General features: G+C 43.1%; 1 protein-coding gene across 1 annotated transcript; it reads right to left on the reverse strand.

Annotated features, from left to right (window-relative positions):
• Window positions 1-274: 274 nt before the first annotated feature.
• LOC118782467 (microtubule-associated protein 1A-like) lies at window positions 275-16,858 on the reverse strand. The gene is made up of 5 exons (XM_036535838.1): window positions 16,774-16,858; window positions 16,392-16,528; window positions 4,633-14,443; window positions 4,188-4,411; window positions 275-3,328 (listed from the first exon to the last, which is right to left on the reverse strand). The coding sequence occupies exons 3-5, from the start codon at window positions 14,288-14,290 to the stop codon at window positions 3,173-3,175; spliced, it is 10,038 nt and encodes a 3,345-aa protein (XP_036391731.1). The 5' UTR covers window positions 14,291-14,443; window positions 16,392-16,528; window positions 16,774-16,858; the 3' UTR covers window positions 275-3,172.
• Between the last annotated feature and the right edge of the window lie 414 nt (window positions 16,859-17,272).

The following is a 17,272-nucleotide window of genomic DNA, read 5'->3' on the forward strand; positions in this document are numbered from 1 at the left end:
AACTTTGAAGGACCTTAAACGCAAGATTTGTTTTGATTTGTTTAACACTTTTTGGTCACTGCACAATTCCATTTGTGTTATTTCATAGTTTTAATGTCTTCACTATTGTTCTAAAATGTATAAAATAGTAAAAATAAAGAATAAAAGTTCTGTCCAAACTTTTGACTCATACTGTTTATAGTTATACTGCAGTATCGCCACTAAAACATAAATAGTGCATCTCCGCTTCACAAAGAAACAGAAGAGGTTTGATAATATTCACATCATTGCTGAAGGTGATGAAAGATATTTAGAATTTCAAACTTATTAATGATCAATTATAGAGGCAAAAGCATTACATGCTTGCTTATTAATATACACCTAGTGCACATACAGTTGCAATGTAGTTTCAGGTTCTTGTATTTCAGCATTAGAAATAGTCACACATGACTCTGTGCTTCACTCTCACAGCATTGACAGTACATTCTTCTTTCTTGGACTTTTTTATGTCCAAACTATCACAGTGCAATTCTGCTTGGTGCAATATATTGCTCATTGCAAATACTATTTTTAATGACAGTTTTTGCCCTGCTACAATCTTTGATCTTTGTGCAACCCAACCCAACGCTGCTTCTATGACTAAGGCCTCCTTGTTTCAGAAATGGGAGCTCCACCATCACTCCCACAGGACCAAAACCTCAAGGCACGTTTAGGTGACCATCATACCCCTAACATATACAAATATCCCCAGATACACAACCTCAGGTATATCACTTCAATAACACAGCCTCTCTTGTACAACCTCAGGTGTACAACTTTGGGTACAATCCAACCTTAGGTAATAACCTCAGGTATATCACCTCAGGATCATCTGTGTATGACTTCAGGAACACAGCCTCAGACAAATAACCCACAATTCAAGCCTGCCATGCTCCACAGTACTGACAGGTTTCAGTCAGATCGTAGCGGAGGAAAAACTGCTTCTATTGCTACATTTGCGTAGATGTAAGTGTATCAACCACAGCCTCCTCTCATTCAGACACACAATCAGGAGACACATTTGAACAGCTGTGGACTTTCTTTATATTAAGCCTAATATCACTTCCTACACACAATAACTGCTCTCAAAATAGACCAAAAAAATACTGGATTCAATTATACAATATCCCACAAAAACATTTCAAGTCTGCAATGGGGCTAGTTGAATGTTCAATGTTTGAGACTGTGCAGAGTTTATTACTATTATTATTATTATTATTATTTCCAACATCTATTAAATGTTTGAAGTATTTTCTAATTCCATGAAATACACAATATATATGAAAACATACTGCAGCATTTTTCTACATTAGTATGACCAGAAGGTTTTACATTAGCAAGCTTAAACGTACTAGTACTGTAAATGTACTAGAAATCCCTTTGAAGAGAAACATCACAAAGGTGGGAAGTGAGAATGCTAAATATTGTATCAACCAATGGCTAATTAGTCTCTGTGCTGCAAAATGTCACAGCATATTTTTAAATTGTTACTTTACAACAGCAATTATTATACTTCTAATGCATTGTCTTTATAATATATTTTATTGATGTATTTGCTAAGTACAGTCACCTGCTTGAAGGAGTTTGGGACAGAATATTATCACAAGACATTGCACTAGCTGGCTGTGGCATAGTTAGGTCTGTGCAAGAGTATGTGCAAATATCATTTCCCCAAACCTGGAGCAGATGGACATCAACCATGACCTGCAGATTCTACTGCCAGAAACAAAAAACTCATCTGGTCATCAATATCTGACTTCAGTAAAATCGCAGTAGTGGGTGGATAGAAGCCAGGTGTTTCCAACGCATAAACTTACAGATACTGAGCTAATGTTTGTCTGCTTGTTTGTGTGTTTTGTATTTATTTTTACATTTTTAACAGACTTTCTCAACTCCAACTACATGTCTTAAAAATACGATGACATACATGGCAGAGAAGAAAACTAAATAAACAAACAAACCAATCATTTCATTATAGTGCATTTCATTTTGCATGAGCTGAGCTCATGCAACACATTCTGAGAGAAGACCTCCCATAAGTAAAATCACCCCACCACAGAGGGAAAGCCTATCTGAATGCAATCAAACTGTTTGTACTGCAATCAAGAAATCGTACACTGGTTAATATTTTGCACTACTGAACACAGAAATGGTACAGCACATTCCTGAAACAGTAGGTAGAGCAAGACAAAATGTGGTTCTTGTGTTTTACCACATATATATCTTAGGACTTAAAATACCCTTTCTGTAGTTATGTCCCTTATGTCTGTTGTAGTTGATTAATGCTAACAACAAGCTTTTGGAGTCTCCTCTGGCTGGCATCTACAGTTTTCTGTGCCATCAGTGTCAGGCACAAGATTGTCCTGTGGGTTACTCCCATTCAGGATACAGATGGAGAAATGGCACACAAGTTTGGAAACCAATGTCCAAATGAGAACAAGTGACAGAATCTAGCAACAGTGTACTTCAAAAGGTACACATTTTAGTCAGTACACTACTTCCGCTTGTAGAGTAGGCGAGATAGTACTAGAGGTAGTACTAGAAGAAGTCAGTAGATTCCCTCTAAATCATTTAAAATTGTTGATCTTAAAATTCATCTACCCAGCTATTGGAGAGGTGTTTTTTTACACGAGTTGTTGGATGTTTTCTGAAATACCAGAGAGGGTACAACTGCTTTGACTGAGACTAATTCAAAGAGAGGTATTTTATACAATTATTCAACTAGTTTGAAGGCATCCATTGTCTCAAAATACATTGTGTAACTCATAATTGTGCTATTCTGAAGTGAGCTGACTCTTGCTCCTTGTGAAAACTTCTGTTCTCAGAGAGACAGAGACACACACTCTCTCTCCCATGGACTTGCATTTTCAGAGGAGCTTGTGTGTACTTATACATGTTTTCTGGTGTGATGTTTGCATGTGTTTGGTGGTCTGAGACCAGTGATGGGGACCAAACATCATATTGGCGCACGCATTAGGGAGTCTGGTAATAAATGCATAAGCATAGAAAGATGGTGGAGCCGAGAGTGTGTGGGCATCATTGTGGATATTACTGCAGAAGGCCAGAGAGTGACCCTGTCTCCCATTGCACAGACAGACAGACAGACAGAGGGACAGATGGAGGGACAGACAGAGGACAGAGGTGGAGCGGGACTTTAGAACTCAATCTTGCAGGCTGGGAAGGACTCGTCCTGCATGACAACGGTGCTGCTGCTAGCCAACACCATGATGTTCAGCTCTTGCTGTCTCTCATGGGTCTGCTGGTACCAGTCCCGCGTCACCTCTGTGTCGTGGGTTGGGATCAGTGTCACCTGGGACAGAAGAAGACAGCATAGAGGGAGAGAGGGAAGGAGACAGAGGGGGAAAAGGATGAAGGAGGAGGAAATATTTTAAATTTAATTATTACTTTAGTGATAACTGACACCAGTGATTTTGTTTATATAATTTCTAAATCCATTGTTTGAGAAATATTGTGATTTTATCGCCATACTAATACAGCACTTCTGAACTGGAATTTGAGAGAGAGGAGGAGGTGAGGGTGTGTATTGTTATTGATGCACAATTAACATCATCTATGTAAGTCCTGCCATGTTGAGAGGCAGAGGATCCCCATTTCTGACTAAATCAATACCTTGAAGGGAAAAAATATACCACATATAGAGAAAATGCAAAGTGTTTGACAAAAAACCACATATTTTCTACAGTACCATTTGACATTGCTCAACAGTGTCATCCCCTCAGAAGACAGAAGGATGTGTTTCAAGACAGAGGTGATAGGTGGTTTTTGAGAGGGCTTTCAGAGGATTTCAGAAATAGGCAGAGTGAGAAAATAGCCTCACCCAATACCTTCGCTCAGCCAAGTGGGAGAGGGAATCTAATTGTTGTTAATAATACAATAAAAAATGAATACATTTCAACATCTCCTGAACAGGGTCTTCGTGTCTGAGGAAGATACAGTATATACCAAAACCTTGGTCATGATTTCTTTTACAAGCATATAACCATATGATCTCAATTGTATGATATGTCTTATAGTCAAACCTAAAGGCTACATATTCCTCATTTACTTTAAGGAAAATTTAGGTCAAACAAGTAGCTCACAAATGTGATGCTGAATATAGAGGAATGAGGAGTATGATGGTGTTCCAAAATTGCTGAATGTCTTATTACCTGGAGATTAGAGCCCCATTGGGCCTTGCCCTCCAGGAGTGAATCCAGAACTCCACGGCTTGGTTCCCCACTGCCTGCATCGTTACCGCTCACTACATAGTAGGCGGCCCGCACCCGCTTGAAGAATTCCTGGTCCACATTCTTGGCACTGCAGTGGTTGGGGATGTAGGCTAGGTCCACATAGAAAGGTGGGCCAGCAGAATTGGACTTGTGAGAGACTGAGCCTGATGATGAAACACATAGCACTCCATCAAGCTGTGACCCATGTGGCTGTGATTGTTGTTAGGTTTATTTTACTATGTCTTTTTCTAGAATATGTTTATACCTACTACAGTGTGCCTGATTTATGTCAAGGACTACTACTACTATTTTTATTTCTGGACCATTTATATTCTGTTGTTTTTGTTCCTTTCACAGAATGAAGGTTTCATACTGACAAACATACCTGTGTTGCTCTTGATCCCATTGATCAGACTCCTCCCTGGGTTGTGGCTAGACCTAAACACATCATCCTTTTCCTCCCCCCGTGACCCCAGACCATCAGATGATCTTGTCTGTTTGGGCGTCTTCTCTGCTTCCTTCCCTCTCTGAAAGGAAGACCGAGGCGAGGAGTCTTTGGAGGTCTGTTTCACCTGGCTGGGAGATCTCTTTGCTTTGGAGTCACTTCTACAGACTGGAGAGGCTGACTTTAGCTTACCCAGGGACTTCCGCAGGCCTTTGTTGGTCTTCATGTCCTTCTTAAAGAGTCTTCCTCCGCAGTTCTGGTCATTCAGCAGAACCTCCGGGTCAACCATGCAAACATCAGGGTGAGGGGAACAAGGGGGTGGATCCACCATTGGTGTGGGCAGAGGGTCCTGGCTCCTCTCCAAGGGCTTTGACAAGGACGAGTGGTGGTTACCTCCACCTGCAGCAGCCACAGCCAACTTATCCACTGGCAAGTGCTCTGCATCCTCATCAGAATCCAGGTTACCCTCTGCAGTGATGGACGGACACTCTTCTGTCTCGGGCGGCACATCAGAGTCAGACTGCGTAGGCAGAGATTCACTCACAGATGTGGGTGGGGTGTCCTCTCCAGCCAGAACCACCACACCTGACGTCATAAAGGCACTGTCACCCTGCTGGCTGTGAGTGTGGTGGTGGTGCTGAAGTTTGTGAGACCTCCTCTCCTTGGATGTCTGTTGGCAGTGGTCCTCCTCCTCTGATCTGTCTGTCCCTTTGTCCTCTCCCTCCACAGTGCTGGACAGCTGGTGTGGGCTGAGGTTTATGAATGAGGGAGAGATCTCTCCTTTACAGTGCTTGTACTCACAGGAAGAAAAGCCTGCTGTGTATGAGGATGTAGCCCCCACACAGATGGCAGCAGGATGGTCTGAGTCATCTCCAGGTTTCTGAGGTGCATCTGGGGAAATAGTTGAATGGAATATCTGGTCAGCTGATGCCAGAGTTATTGAGTGGGCTGGGCAGTCTAGGTCCCTCTTGTCATCCTCACAGTCATCATCATCATCTTGGTAAAGTGGAGGCGAGTCCCAGGGACACACTTCTGCCTGCTGCTGTGGCTCCTGCTCAGCTATAACACTCAGCTTCCTCTCCATCTCTGTGTCCTTCTGGCATTCAACTTGGCATGGTAAGGTGCTTTGTTCCATTTTGCATGTGTATGCCTCTTCATCGCAACCTTCAGCCTTTGTTGATGCATTTTTATCAGAGGAGTCTGCTTGCGGCAATGGAGAGACTTCAAACAGACCTCGAGCCATTTGCTCACCCTGCACAGACAGTGACTGTTGTGAGGAAGGTGCAGCAGACTCAGGGTCTGTGAGCAGCACTGAGTCGTCAGCGCCATCATGCTTGCAGGACCATTCATGCTGTACTAGGTCTGCTGCAGCTCTGGTAGTACCTGTTTGCTCTGTCTTATCCTCAGCTGATGGGAGATGCTTGATCTCCTCACAAGGACTGGGTGGAGACAGTGTCACAAGGTCAGAGGATGTCTCTGCAGTTGTGGTGGTGGTTTTCAGTTTTTCAGGCACCTCCAGGTACTCATCCTTCACCAATCCCCCAGAACATGAAAAAGGAGACCCCAATGTTAGGGGGCGCTCATCTTTGAAGGAGGAATATTGTAAGTCAGCACTGTCAGGATCAAGCTTGAAGGGCATGTCAGAGGTGGTGGCAAGTGGTTCTGGCTCCTCCATAAACTGATGACTGATTGTGAGGGATGCAGAGGCAGAGGTCGAGGGAAAGGAGGAACAATATGCAGTGACAGGTGTTGTACCACAGTTAAATTCTAACGAAGCAGGGTCCCCTGCTTTTTGATGTAAGGTGTCACAGTAGTCCTCATTTTTACATTTCTCAGCTGCATCTTGCATATTATAGTACTTAGCTTCACTAGGCTTAGCTGGTGTTGGGGAGTCTAAATGAGCAGGACCTTTATCATCCTGCTCTTTTTGGTCTAGCTGGCTGATGAGAGTAGGATCTTTGCTATCCCCACTACAAGAATATTCAGGTCCAAAAGATGATCCTTGAGATCCTGTTTGTTCCATACCAATGTTGTCTTCATTGAAAAGGGACTTGCTTTTGAGAGCATGGTGTTCAGTCTTAATCCTCTGGTCACTGCTGCAGGGCTCAGACAAAGCAGATGTGGAAGGCATTCCTGGTCCACTATCCAACTCAGATTCACTGGAAATGTCCTTCTTCTCTGTCTCTTTCACCTCTGAGAGTTTTGAGCTGATAGGGTCACCAAATGTACTTAAGTATTCTTTTTCAGACTTCTCTTTGGCACCTTTCTCCAAATCTGAGTCACTGGCTCCCTCTTCCACTCCTGTCCCCTCCTCCTCTTCCTCCTCTACTTCAACTTCTTCATCCTCTCCTTCCACTGACAACCTTTTATCTCCCATCTCCAGAGCTTGCTTTTTCTCACTGTAACTCATCACTGATTTGCAGGGAACAGGGCTACTTTTGTCAGAATGCTCAGATGATACAATATCATCATCTAATTGCTGCCCTGAGGGTTTACTGCAAAAAGATGTGCCAATCTCATCTTCCTTATTATCGAGCTGATAAGTATATGAGAAGACATGTTTCTCTTCTGGTGAATGGTGTCCAGAAGAAGACTCAGTTGTTGCTGTCTCTGGTGTGTGTTGTTTCTCTCTTTCTTCTTCAGATGCTTGTTCCTTCTCTCTAGCCTTCTCTGGGGCCTGCTTCTCAGGATCATCATTAAGGTGGGAGGCAGCAGAAGTCGTCTGGGCCTCCACATTAAATTGATTCCATCTTGAGGAAGATAAGTCTTTTTCAGAGGATGCTTCTGCAGTCTCTTTCTCCACCTTGAGCTGATTATGCTGATGACTGGAGCCAAAAGATTGTTGCTCCACCTCCATAGTGTTTTTTATTTCATAAATCTCAGCATAAGCAAAACTCTTGCCATCTACAAAAGGAGTATCTTGTCTCATCTCCCTTTCAGGTTCTTCCTCCTGGCCTTTCTCACGACCTTCCTTTTCTAGGGAGGCATGTAGACTGATGTGAACTTTTTTCCTGTTTTTTTCAGAAGTGGCTGTGTGGTAATCCCCTCTGCTTAATGACATTGCTTCCTCTTTGTCATGCTCTTCTGTAGATACTGCAGCTATTCCTTCAATCTTGACACCAGACTCTGACTGAGAAACAATCTCATTATCATTAGTAACTGTTCCGGCAGATTCCTCAGGTCTTGTATGCAAGTTTAGCCCCTTTGTGGTGTCCCAGTCATGATCCTCAGAAATAGGTTTTTCTTCACGACAATACTTAAAGGCATCATGGCTTTCTTTGTCTTTTGGGAAATATACTTCCACAGCATCTGCATCTTTATTGTCAAGAGAGGAGCTGACTGTTTCATCTTTTTCCAGGGAAAAATATGTGGAAGTAGGTACTAAAGAGACTGGAGAGGCAGTCTCACACTCTCTCTCCATTTCCCTTCTCGCCTCCTTCCCTGGCTTCTCCTGTTCCTCCTCAGTTGTCTCTCCTATTGCTTCTTTGGTGTGACGGTCACCATCTGTGCTTGGAATGAGTAAAGGCACTGTTATGTCAGGTTGAGAAGATTTGTCAGTACTGCCCTGGCTTTCAGCACTGCTAAGTATCAACCCCCCAGATGTGTTTTCAATGTCAGTGGGTTGAGAGGCAGGCTCAGTGCCCATAGCAGAGGCACTGGTGCTAATGTCTGAGAGAGACAGTGATGATGATGTTGCTGTTTTTTCTGGGTATGTGATCTCCTCTGGTTCAGGTGAGATTCCATGCAGATCTTGCACCTTGTCTTTGACATCAGCAGGAGGTGATGTTTGTAAATCCTGTTTTGGGAATGCATGAGAAGGAATTGTTGTTTCTTTTTTATCACTGCTCTCTTTTAGCTGATCAGCAATAGTGGGTGATGGCTCTTGAGAAACATCAGACACATCAGATTTGCTGGGTTCCAGTGAAAAAGGTCTAGATTCTGCTCCATCGATGCAAGTGACATCATCTTCATCCTCCTCCTCTTCCTCTTCCTCAGAGTGCAAACCTTGATGCTTGGGTTCTTCATAAGAGTTAGCCACTGCTGGCTTTTCAAGTGATGCAGCCTGTGTATTTTGTCCTTGTTTTTTTCCTTCCTCCTCAATCCTCTCCTCCTTGGAAGATTTAGCCTCACAGATGCTCCCCTCATCCAAGACCTTGTTCTTCTTTACCTCTGTTAATTTTGCATTTGAATCATTATTTTCATAATTTTCTGCTTCATCATGACTCTCTTCAAACAGGGCCATTTCTTTGGAAATATCCTTTGTAAGAGAATCTTCACATTCTTTTTCCATTAGAGAAATATTTTGCTTTTCTCTAGAGCCTTTTATTGCAGTAACTGGCTTTGTTTCCTGTTTCACTGGATGCTCTTCTTGGGTAGGGGGGAGCTCATCTTGCATTTGCTGTAATGTAACAGCTTTATCTTTTGCTTCTTTTTCTGAATTTGGCAACGTGTCTGTGTCTGTTTCATGCTGCTCTTTTTTTTGCAGACTAAATTCTGTCTTGTCTGTCCTGTCACATTTTTGTTCTGCTTTAGAGACTGGTGGTTGTGTTTTCTTTTCATCTTTTTTGTCCTCTTGTTCAGGGAACCCTTTACTTTTCTCCTTTACAGGTGACCGATTGGAGGGTGAGTTGCCTGCACTGGGAGGGCCAGATTGCGTGGAAGAAGCCATTTTCAAAGTATTATCATCCAGGCTGAGACACCTCTCCTCCCCTTTTGGAAATGCACCGGATTCCAAAATGGTGGAAAAAGAGAGTGGGGAAGATGATAGTTTTGTAGCTTCTACAGACATAATATCCTCTTTGGCAACAGATGTCTGCACCTCATCTACAATGGGTGGGTGAGGAGCCTTAATGTCGATGCAAGATGTCAAACTGGGTGGTGACACAGTCAAAGTGAGCCTTTTGCAATCTCTGTCCTGCACCATCGATGGGGATGCATAACCTTCTTGGAGCTTACCAAGAGGAATGTCAGCATTAGGAGTTTCATCTCCATCTTCTTCCTCCTCTTCATCTTTCTCCTCGTGGACTTGCACAGTCTCTGTTTCTGCCACAATAGCCGGGTATTCCTCAGAGGGAGGCGATTTGAAGTACTTGTCCTCCTCCAGGGAAGATGTGGGTGAGATTGTCCCTGCAGAGTGCAAGTAGTCTCTCCCTTGGGTGGCTTCTGTGTGAGCAGATGATGGTAGGCTGTTGACAGTATCCAGAAGCAGAGAGCTTCTTCTGGTTTCCTCAGTATGAGCTGCTGTTACAGAAGCCACAGACTGATCTTCAGCAACAGAAGTGGCAAAGGATGACAGTTTGTCACATTCAGTGATGGAAGCGGCAGAGGAGATGTGCTCTTCTTCTGCCAGTGGTGCAGCAATAATGTTAGCGGAGTACTCAGGGTCTTGGGCTTCCATAAACCCTTTTGTTGTTAAGTCTGTCACATCAGGCACAGTAGGTGTTGTCAACTCCCTCATGCCATGGATAACATCAAATGAGCTGGTTTCATCTGGGACAGAAATGTCAGAAGTCCTAACTTCATAGTGGAGCTGTGGTATCCTGTCTTCAGTTTCCTCGTGAATTTCTTCATCAGAGAGAGTCTGTTCAGTTTCAGAATATGCAGGTATGGTTTCATCTTGACTGTAGGAGACAGGTTCTGCTGTGGTGACTCCTTGTGTAATTGATGTAATGGCTGCTGTGGTAGCTCCAACATTCCATAAATATGCATCTTCATCATCTTCTTTTGTAGCCAATTCCTCTCCCATTTGTCTAGTGTCCCACTCCTTGACAAATATTTTTTTGTTCTCTTTGGTTTCTACTTTCAACTCCTCATCACCAATTGCATTTAAGCCTTTTGCCTCCTCCAGCTCAGCTTTTTCAATAATATTGTCTTCCTCCTCCTGTTCTTGCTCCTCTACTACCTCAGGTTCAGCCTTTGTAGCTTTCTCTTTCATTTCAACCTTTGTTGTGCATTTTTCATATTTCTCCATTTCCTCTTCTTCATGCTTTCTATCGACTCCCTCATTCTTTTTCAAATCCTTCCATTTTCCCTCAACTTCCTCTTCCCTCATCTCCATATCCTCTTCTTCCTCTACTGTATTCTTCTCAATACTTTCTTTCTTCTCTTCCTCTCTCTCCTCATCTTCATCCTCCATAGCTGCATCTTCATCCTCAAATTTGTCTTTATCCTTGGCTGCAGGTTGTGCTTCATTTTCTTCTGGGGGCTGCTGTGGAGATTCAATCTCAGTGTCTGTTGTTGTTATTCTTTCAACGCCAGACTCCAAGGGTGCTGCCTTTACGTCTGGCGCAGTCTGGGATTTGACCTCAATTTGTATTGCCTCTGCCTCCTGGTGAGGGCTTCGAGTCACACTGTCATCTGCAAGAGGCTTTGAATTGTCCTTCACTCTCAGTGTTTCCTCCATTGTCTTCAGCTCAATGTCTGACTGCATCTCTAGTTTGGTCTCTAGCTGCATCTCTGGCCAGGTTGCCAACCTGATCTCTGACTGGATCTCTGTCTGTGTCTCTAACTGGATCTCTGATCCAGTTTCTAACTGGATATCTGCTGGTGTCTCTGGTTGAGTCTCTGACTGGATCTGAGGTTGGGTTTCTGGCTGGATATCTGGTTGTGCCTCTAACTGGAACTTTGGTTGTGTCTGTGACAAGGTCTCTGGTTGAGTCTTTGACTGGATCTCTGGTTGTGTCTCAGACTGGATTTCTGGTCTGTTTTCTAACTGGATGTCTGACTGGATCTCTGGTTGAGTCTCTAACTGAATCATCAATGGGATCTCTGGCTGGGTTTCTGTCTGGATACCTAACAGTATCTCTGGTTGGGTTTCTAACTCAATCTCAGGTTGAGTGTCTGCTTGAATCTCTGATTGGGTCTCTACCTGGATTTCTGGTTGAGCGTCTAACTGGATCTCTGGTTGAGCCTCTAACTGGATACCTGACTTGATTTCTGGCTTAGTCTCTAACTCAATCTCAGGTTGAGTGTCTGCTTGATTCTCTGATTGGGTCTCTACCTGGATTTCTGGTTGAGCGTCTAACTGGATCTCTGGTTGAGCCTCTAACTGGATACCTGACTTGATTTCTGGCTTAGTCTCTAACTCAATCTCAGGTTGAGTGTCTGCTTGATTCTCTGATTGGGTCTCTACCTGGATTTCTGGTTGAGCTTCTAACTGGATCTCTGTTTGAGCCTCTAACTGGATACCAGACTTGATTTCTGGCCGGGTCTCTAACTCAATCTCAGGTTGAGTGTCTGCTTGAATCTCTGGTTGAGTCTCTACCTGAATTTCTGGCTGAGATTCTGACTGAATCTCTGGCTGGGCCTCTAACTGGATACTTGATGTGACCTCTGGCTTATTCTCTAACTTAATGTCAGGTTGAGCCTCTGCTTGAATCTCTGGGTGAGTTTCTACCTGGATTTCTGGTTGAGTTTCTGATTGGATTGCTGGTTGGGCCTCTAACTGGATATCTGACTGGATCTCTGCCTTGGTCTCTAACTCAATCTCAGTTTGAGCCTTTGCTTGAATCTCTGGTTGAGTGTCTACCTGGATTTCTGGCTGGATCTCTGGTTGTGCTTCTAAATGGACATCTGACTGGATCTCTGGTATAGTCTCTAACCCAATATGAGGTTGGGTTTCTGATTGGATATCTGGTTGTCTGCCTAACTGAATATCCAACTGGATCTCTGGTGTGGTCTCTAACTCAATCTCAGGTTGAGTCTCTGCTTGAATCTTTGGGTGAGTCTCTGCCTGGATTTCTGGTTGAGTTTCTGATTGGATCACTGGTTGGGCCTCTAACTGGATATCTGACTGGACCTCTGCCTTGGTCTCTAACTCAATCTCAGGTTGAATCTTTGCTTGAATCTCTGGTTGAGTCTCTACCTGGATTTCTGATTGAGTTTCTGGTTGGGCTTCTAACTCAATTTCAGGTTGGGTTTCTGACTGGATATTTGGTTGTGTGTCTAACTGAATATCAAATTGGATCTCTGGTGTGGTCACCAATTCAATCTCAGTTTGGAATTCTGACTGGATCTCCAGTTGTGTCACTGACTGGGTTTCTGTTTCCAGCTGAGTTTCCTCTATAGCTGGTTCTTCAACAGGCTTCTCTTCAGCTTCTTGTTCCTTCACTGCTTTGGCTCTGGTTTTATCTGTCTTAGGTTTTACATGAACTTTAGCCTTGTGCAGGGTCTTCCTGACCTCTGGAGTAAAGGGTTTCAGGTCAGGCTTAATCATTTTTCTCATTTCTGGCTTAGCTGTATCCTTTTTGTCCTCTTTCATCTTACTTTCTTTTTTACCATCTTTTTTAGTGACATCATCTTTCTTCACCTCACGTCTTTCCTTCCTGTTCTCCTTTTTTTCTTTGTCCTTCTTCTCATCTATTTTGGATGCCCTTTCCTTAGTGTGTTTTTTTATGGATTTCTCCTTAAGTAGCTTCTTCCTGTCTTGTTTTGCTGTTTCAAATGGATCAACCTTTGCTTTTGCTGGTTTGGTAGTTTTGTCACTCTCTCTCAGTTTCTTTTCCTCTGTCTTTTCAATCTTGTTTTCCTTTGCAGAATCACTTTTGGTCTCTGTGATTGACATGTCTTCATATCCATCTGGCTCTTTCCTTGCAGCTTTAGAGGCTAAATGCGTTTTGGGGGAAGATTTAAGGCTATCTTTGCTGTCCACCCTTTGCTTCATTTTTGTCTGTTTTGTGACAGAAGGAGGAGCCCCAGAAGATAGATCCTTCTGAGTGGCCACTGGATACCGCAAAAAGTCAAGGTGCTTTAATTTTTCAAGTCCCTCAATGATTTTATTTTGTGGTGCATTTCCAGGAAACAGCACTCTAATTATTTTTTCAGAGGGGTTAGCTGGGAGCCAGACCACTAGAGCTGTAACAGATGTCAGGTAAGGAACAGAGATCTCTCCCTCTTTTCCATTGGGCATCACAATCCCAGTCTTAGCCTTACTGTTGCCTGCCCATTTCTGCATGAGGAACTGCATCTCCTTGCTGTCCTTCACAGGATTTAGCACATACATATCTAGCCTGCCCACACCCATCTTGTGGAAAAGTGTAATGGGATCAACAGTATTACTGACCACTCTGTAGAGTGGCTCAGGCGTGATCCCCAGCTTGCTGAGGTACTGCAAGGTTAGGGAAGCCTCCTCTATACTTCGCTTTGCTTTTAAAGCAGACTCAGGCATTCGTAGCTTCTCAGGAACATTAAAGAACACAACACCAAGCTCTGGGGAGATTAGGTTCTTCAACCAGTCACTATAGGAGGTGGAGCCCTGGGACCTTTCCTCTTCCTGTTCAGCGATCTTCCTCTGGAGGAGCCCATTGATGCCAGGGAGGTTGTCGGCCCCAATGTGGGTCAGGAGAATGGAATCAATCCGGTCCAAATGTCTGACCAGCTTCCAGAAGCAGGACCTGCGCTCTGAGCCACCATCTACCAGGATATTGAAGCCATTCACAGCAAACAGGGCGGAGTCTCCTCGACCTCCAGGGAAGATGTAGCAGCATGGCTTGGACAGCTTCAGGAATCCACCGGAGGTGGGTGGCTCTAGAAGGTCGAAGGGAGAGGGCACTTCCACTGTCTCGGAGGTAAACTCTGTGAATTCTGTGACACCTTCCATCTCTGGCAGTGCAGGTTCAGGGTTCAGTCTGTATTCCAGAAACTCCCAGAAGAACTGCTGCTGGCCCAGGGAGCTCCAGCACCCTTCCCCACGACAGGATACTGTGAGCACAGTCCGTTGGTCAGGGGCTGCCCCACCCAGCAGGTCAAGAACCTGCAGCAGGAGGACAAAGGTTACAATAAATATTTCAACATTTTATTTATCCTTTATTTAACCAGGAAGGTCCCGTTGAGATGCAATATCTCTTCTGCCACAGAGTCCTGGTCAAGATGGGATATAATATAGTAGTAATGCAAGAGTTATTATTATTTAATCATTATTATTACTTTGATAGCTACAAGGACAAACTCATATGGCAGTAAATCTTAGTCTTAGGAGAGCACATCATGTTACATATTAGCAACAATCTCTGTATATATATTATGATGGATATATGGATATATGTAGCAGAAGCAGCAGTCACAGTGATCTGATGAGGAAGAGAAGTTGTTTGCAAAATTCCCACAGCAAAATCAATATATATCAGAAGTTATACATACAAATCTGTTGATCAACAGATGTATTACAGTTTCAAATGGAAGTTTCATATGTACATATACACCTTCATTTATACATAGTTTTTACCCAAGGTTATTTCTCACATTGAGTGCCCAAAACCCTGACCAGGGGACTGGTTTTGAAGAGTTTTCTGATTATTTATAAGAGGACAGTTCTGTCTACAGTATACTGGTGAATAGGTTTCCTGTTTGGGGTTTGCTTTGATGTAGGGCATGTCACAAATACAAAGCAGCTTATACTAGGGGTGCATTAGGCTGAAAATAAATAAGTAAATAAATAAATAATAATAAATAATATTTCCAGTTGATTTGGGTTCCTTGTTTTGATGCATGCTTTACACAACAAATGGAGTTTGTTGGATGACAAGTCACAGATGGACAGAAGGACCGAGGGTATCAGATCAGACTTGAGTCAGCAACTCTGGTAAATAAAATGAACATGTTGTAGGTAGGCTAGAATACCAGCCTGTCAGCAAACTTTAGCTTCCTCTGAAGAGTGAAGTATCTTCTATTTTCCCGTTTGACTCATGGACAAGGATGTTAGCTATTATCATTCACATAAGTTCACTCAATGAGAAGAGAAGCCTAATCTGAAGGCTGAGAGAAGACAAAGATCTTGCTACCTAAAGTGGTTGTTATTGATATCTGTTGAATGCTTGTTTTTTTTGGTAAGGCAGTTAGCTAGCTAGTGAGCTAACATTAACATATTGAGCAGCACTCTCAAATAACTGAGATTCATAGAATGCTATTACTGCTAGGTGCTAAGAATGGAAGGTGTCAACACATTAAAGCTCCTGTCAATCATCTACCATCAGTTAGGAAATAAGTTAAAGCTCCGTAGAGGCAAGACATCAAGATTTACTCACTATACTCACGCTGGCTTCCTGTTATTGCTCACAGGTGCTGGCTTACCTTCAGCCACGATCCCTGTCTGTACTGGTCCCTCAGTGGTGGAATGGGGTCAGAACAGCAGGATCACTGTCAAACTTCCAATGCAGACTGAAGACCCACATCTTGAGACTGCATCTGGGTTTCACCTCAATCCCCACACCATAACACCTGCTACTTGTATTACTTGCTGCTTACTTTACATGTACTATCGCAATGTGTTATGTATCTAGTGACTGTGTGATATATGGTTGTGTTTTTACTTGACCTTTCTTAATGTTCTAGGCTGTCTGGTCAGGTTGCACAAGTTAGCTTGTGATAGTGCTTGAATGGTGTTATACTCACACTCACTGGTCTGGGAGTGTTGTTAGATTAGTCTGACACTGTTACTCATTTAACTTGGATGGACACACGTCTGTTCTCTAGTGCTAGATGTCACTCTGGATAAGAGAGTTTGCTAAATGAATGTAATGTACTGTAATGTAAAATAAAAGCTACTGATTTTGTTAACATTGCGGCAGTGCTTCTATTCATGATACTGGAACCACACCTGTATTGCTTCCTCAGTCAAAGCAGTTTAGCGGTTGGATGAATGGAAACATGCTTACTTAAATGAGAAGAATACAGAGAGCTAGGACAAAACGAAGAAGGCATACCCCAGGATCAGTGAAGATGTCAGAGAAGTTTTTAAAGGAGAATGTCCCACTTTGCAGAAGAAGGTCACTACCCTGGTCTGAACTCTGTCCACTGAGGATCAGCAGCTTATGGGCAGCTGCATCACAGATCAGTGCACCTGGGTTCAAGAGGAAGGGTAAAACAGCAGGACAAGTAATAGCTTAATGTATCATAAACATAGGATGCGTCCATTCTCTATATGACATTTTTTCCATATTGTCACATTCTTTTTTTTACTAAATTGGTTAATGCAGCAAAAAGAATACCAAAAAACATCTCCGTAATGATGTAAATAATTATGTCATATGTCATTATTATGTCATTTATGTTGCCTGAGATCAGTTTTCCCACTCAGACACATACCCCAGAAGTGACTGTGTCCTGTGACAGATTGACTAAGACCACGGTCTTGAGCACATTGCTGCAGTAATGCAGAGCTCTCTGACCTGAGGGGAACACAGGGGACATAAGACAGGAGAACGTTTCATCAGCACCAGGTATGCAGGGTCAGAGTTCACCAAGCAACCTGCAAAGGACCTGAAATGCTCTTTAGTTCCATATAGATTATGGTGGTCTATGCAGGACATTTGCTGCACGGATAGAGAGGACACATCCATAAAAACAGGAATCAACAAGCTTGGAATGGTTATTACGTCAAAGATAGCTGAGGTGGTTAGACATCACAGGAAGTACAGGTTTTCAAATTAATTAAACAGCAATAACAGCCTGAAGAATGTTTGTCACAAAGGACTGTACTTCCAAACCAAGAGATGTCAGAACTGTTTGGCTGTTATTGATTATATTATTATTGTAACAGATCACAATATGTAATATTATCATTTGCTTTTGCAGCTCAGCAGAT

This window comes from Megalops cyprinoides, chromosome 8 (genome assembly GCF_013368585.1).
Source record: "Megalops cyprinoides isolate fMegCyp1 chromosome 8, fMegCyp1.pri, whole genome shotgun sequence".
Taxonomy (NCBI): Eukaryota; Metazoa; Chordata; class Actinopteri; order Elopiformes; family Megalopidae; genus Megalops; species Megalops cyprinoides.

Bases quoted from the DNA above. Each gene is read 5' to 3' on its own strand.
- LOC118782467 (XM_036535838.1), bottom strand. From the start codon at position 14,290: ATGGAAGGTGTCACAGAATTCACAGAGTTTACCTCCGAGACAGTGGAA. The intron at 4,412-4,632 runs GTATGTTTGTCA...TTTCATCATCAG, and splicing joins TGGGATCAAGAGCAACACAG to GCTCAGTCTCTCACAAGTCC. The intron at 3,329-4,187 runs GTAATAAGACAT...CTTCTGTCCCAG, and splicing joins AATGGGGCTCTAATCTCCAG to GTGACACTGATCCCAACCCA.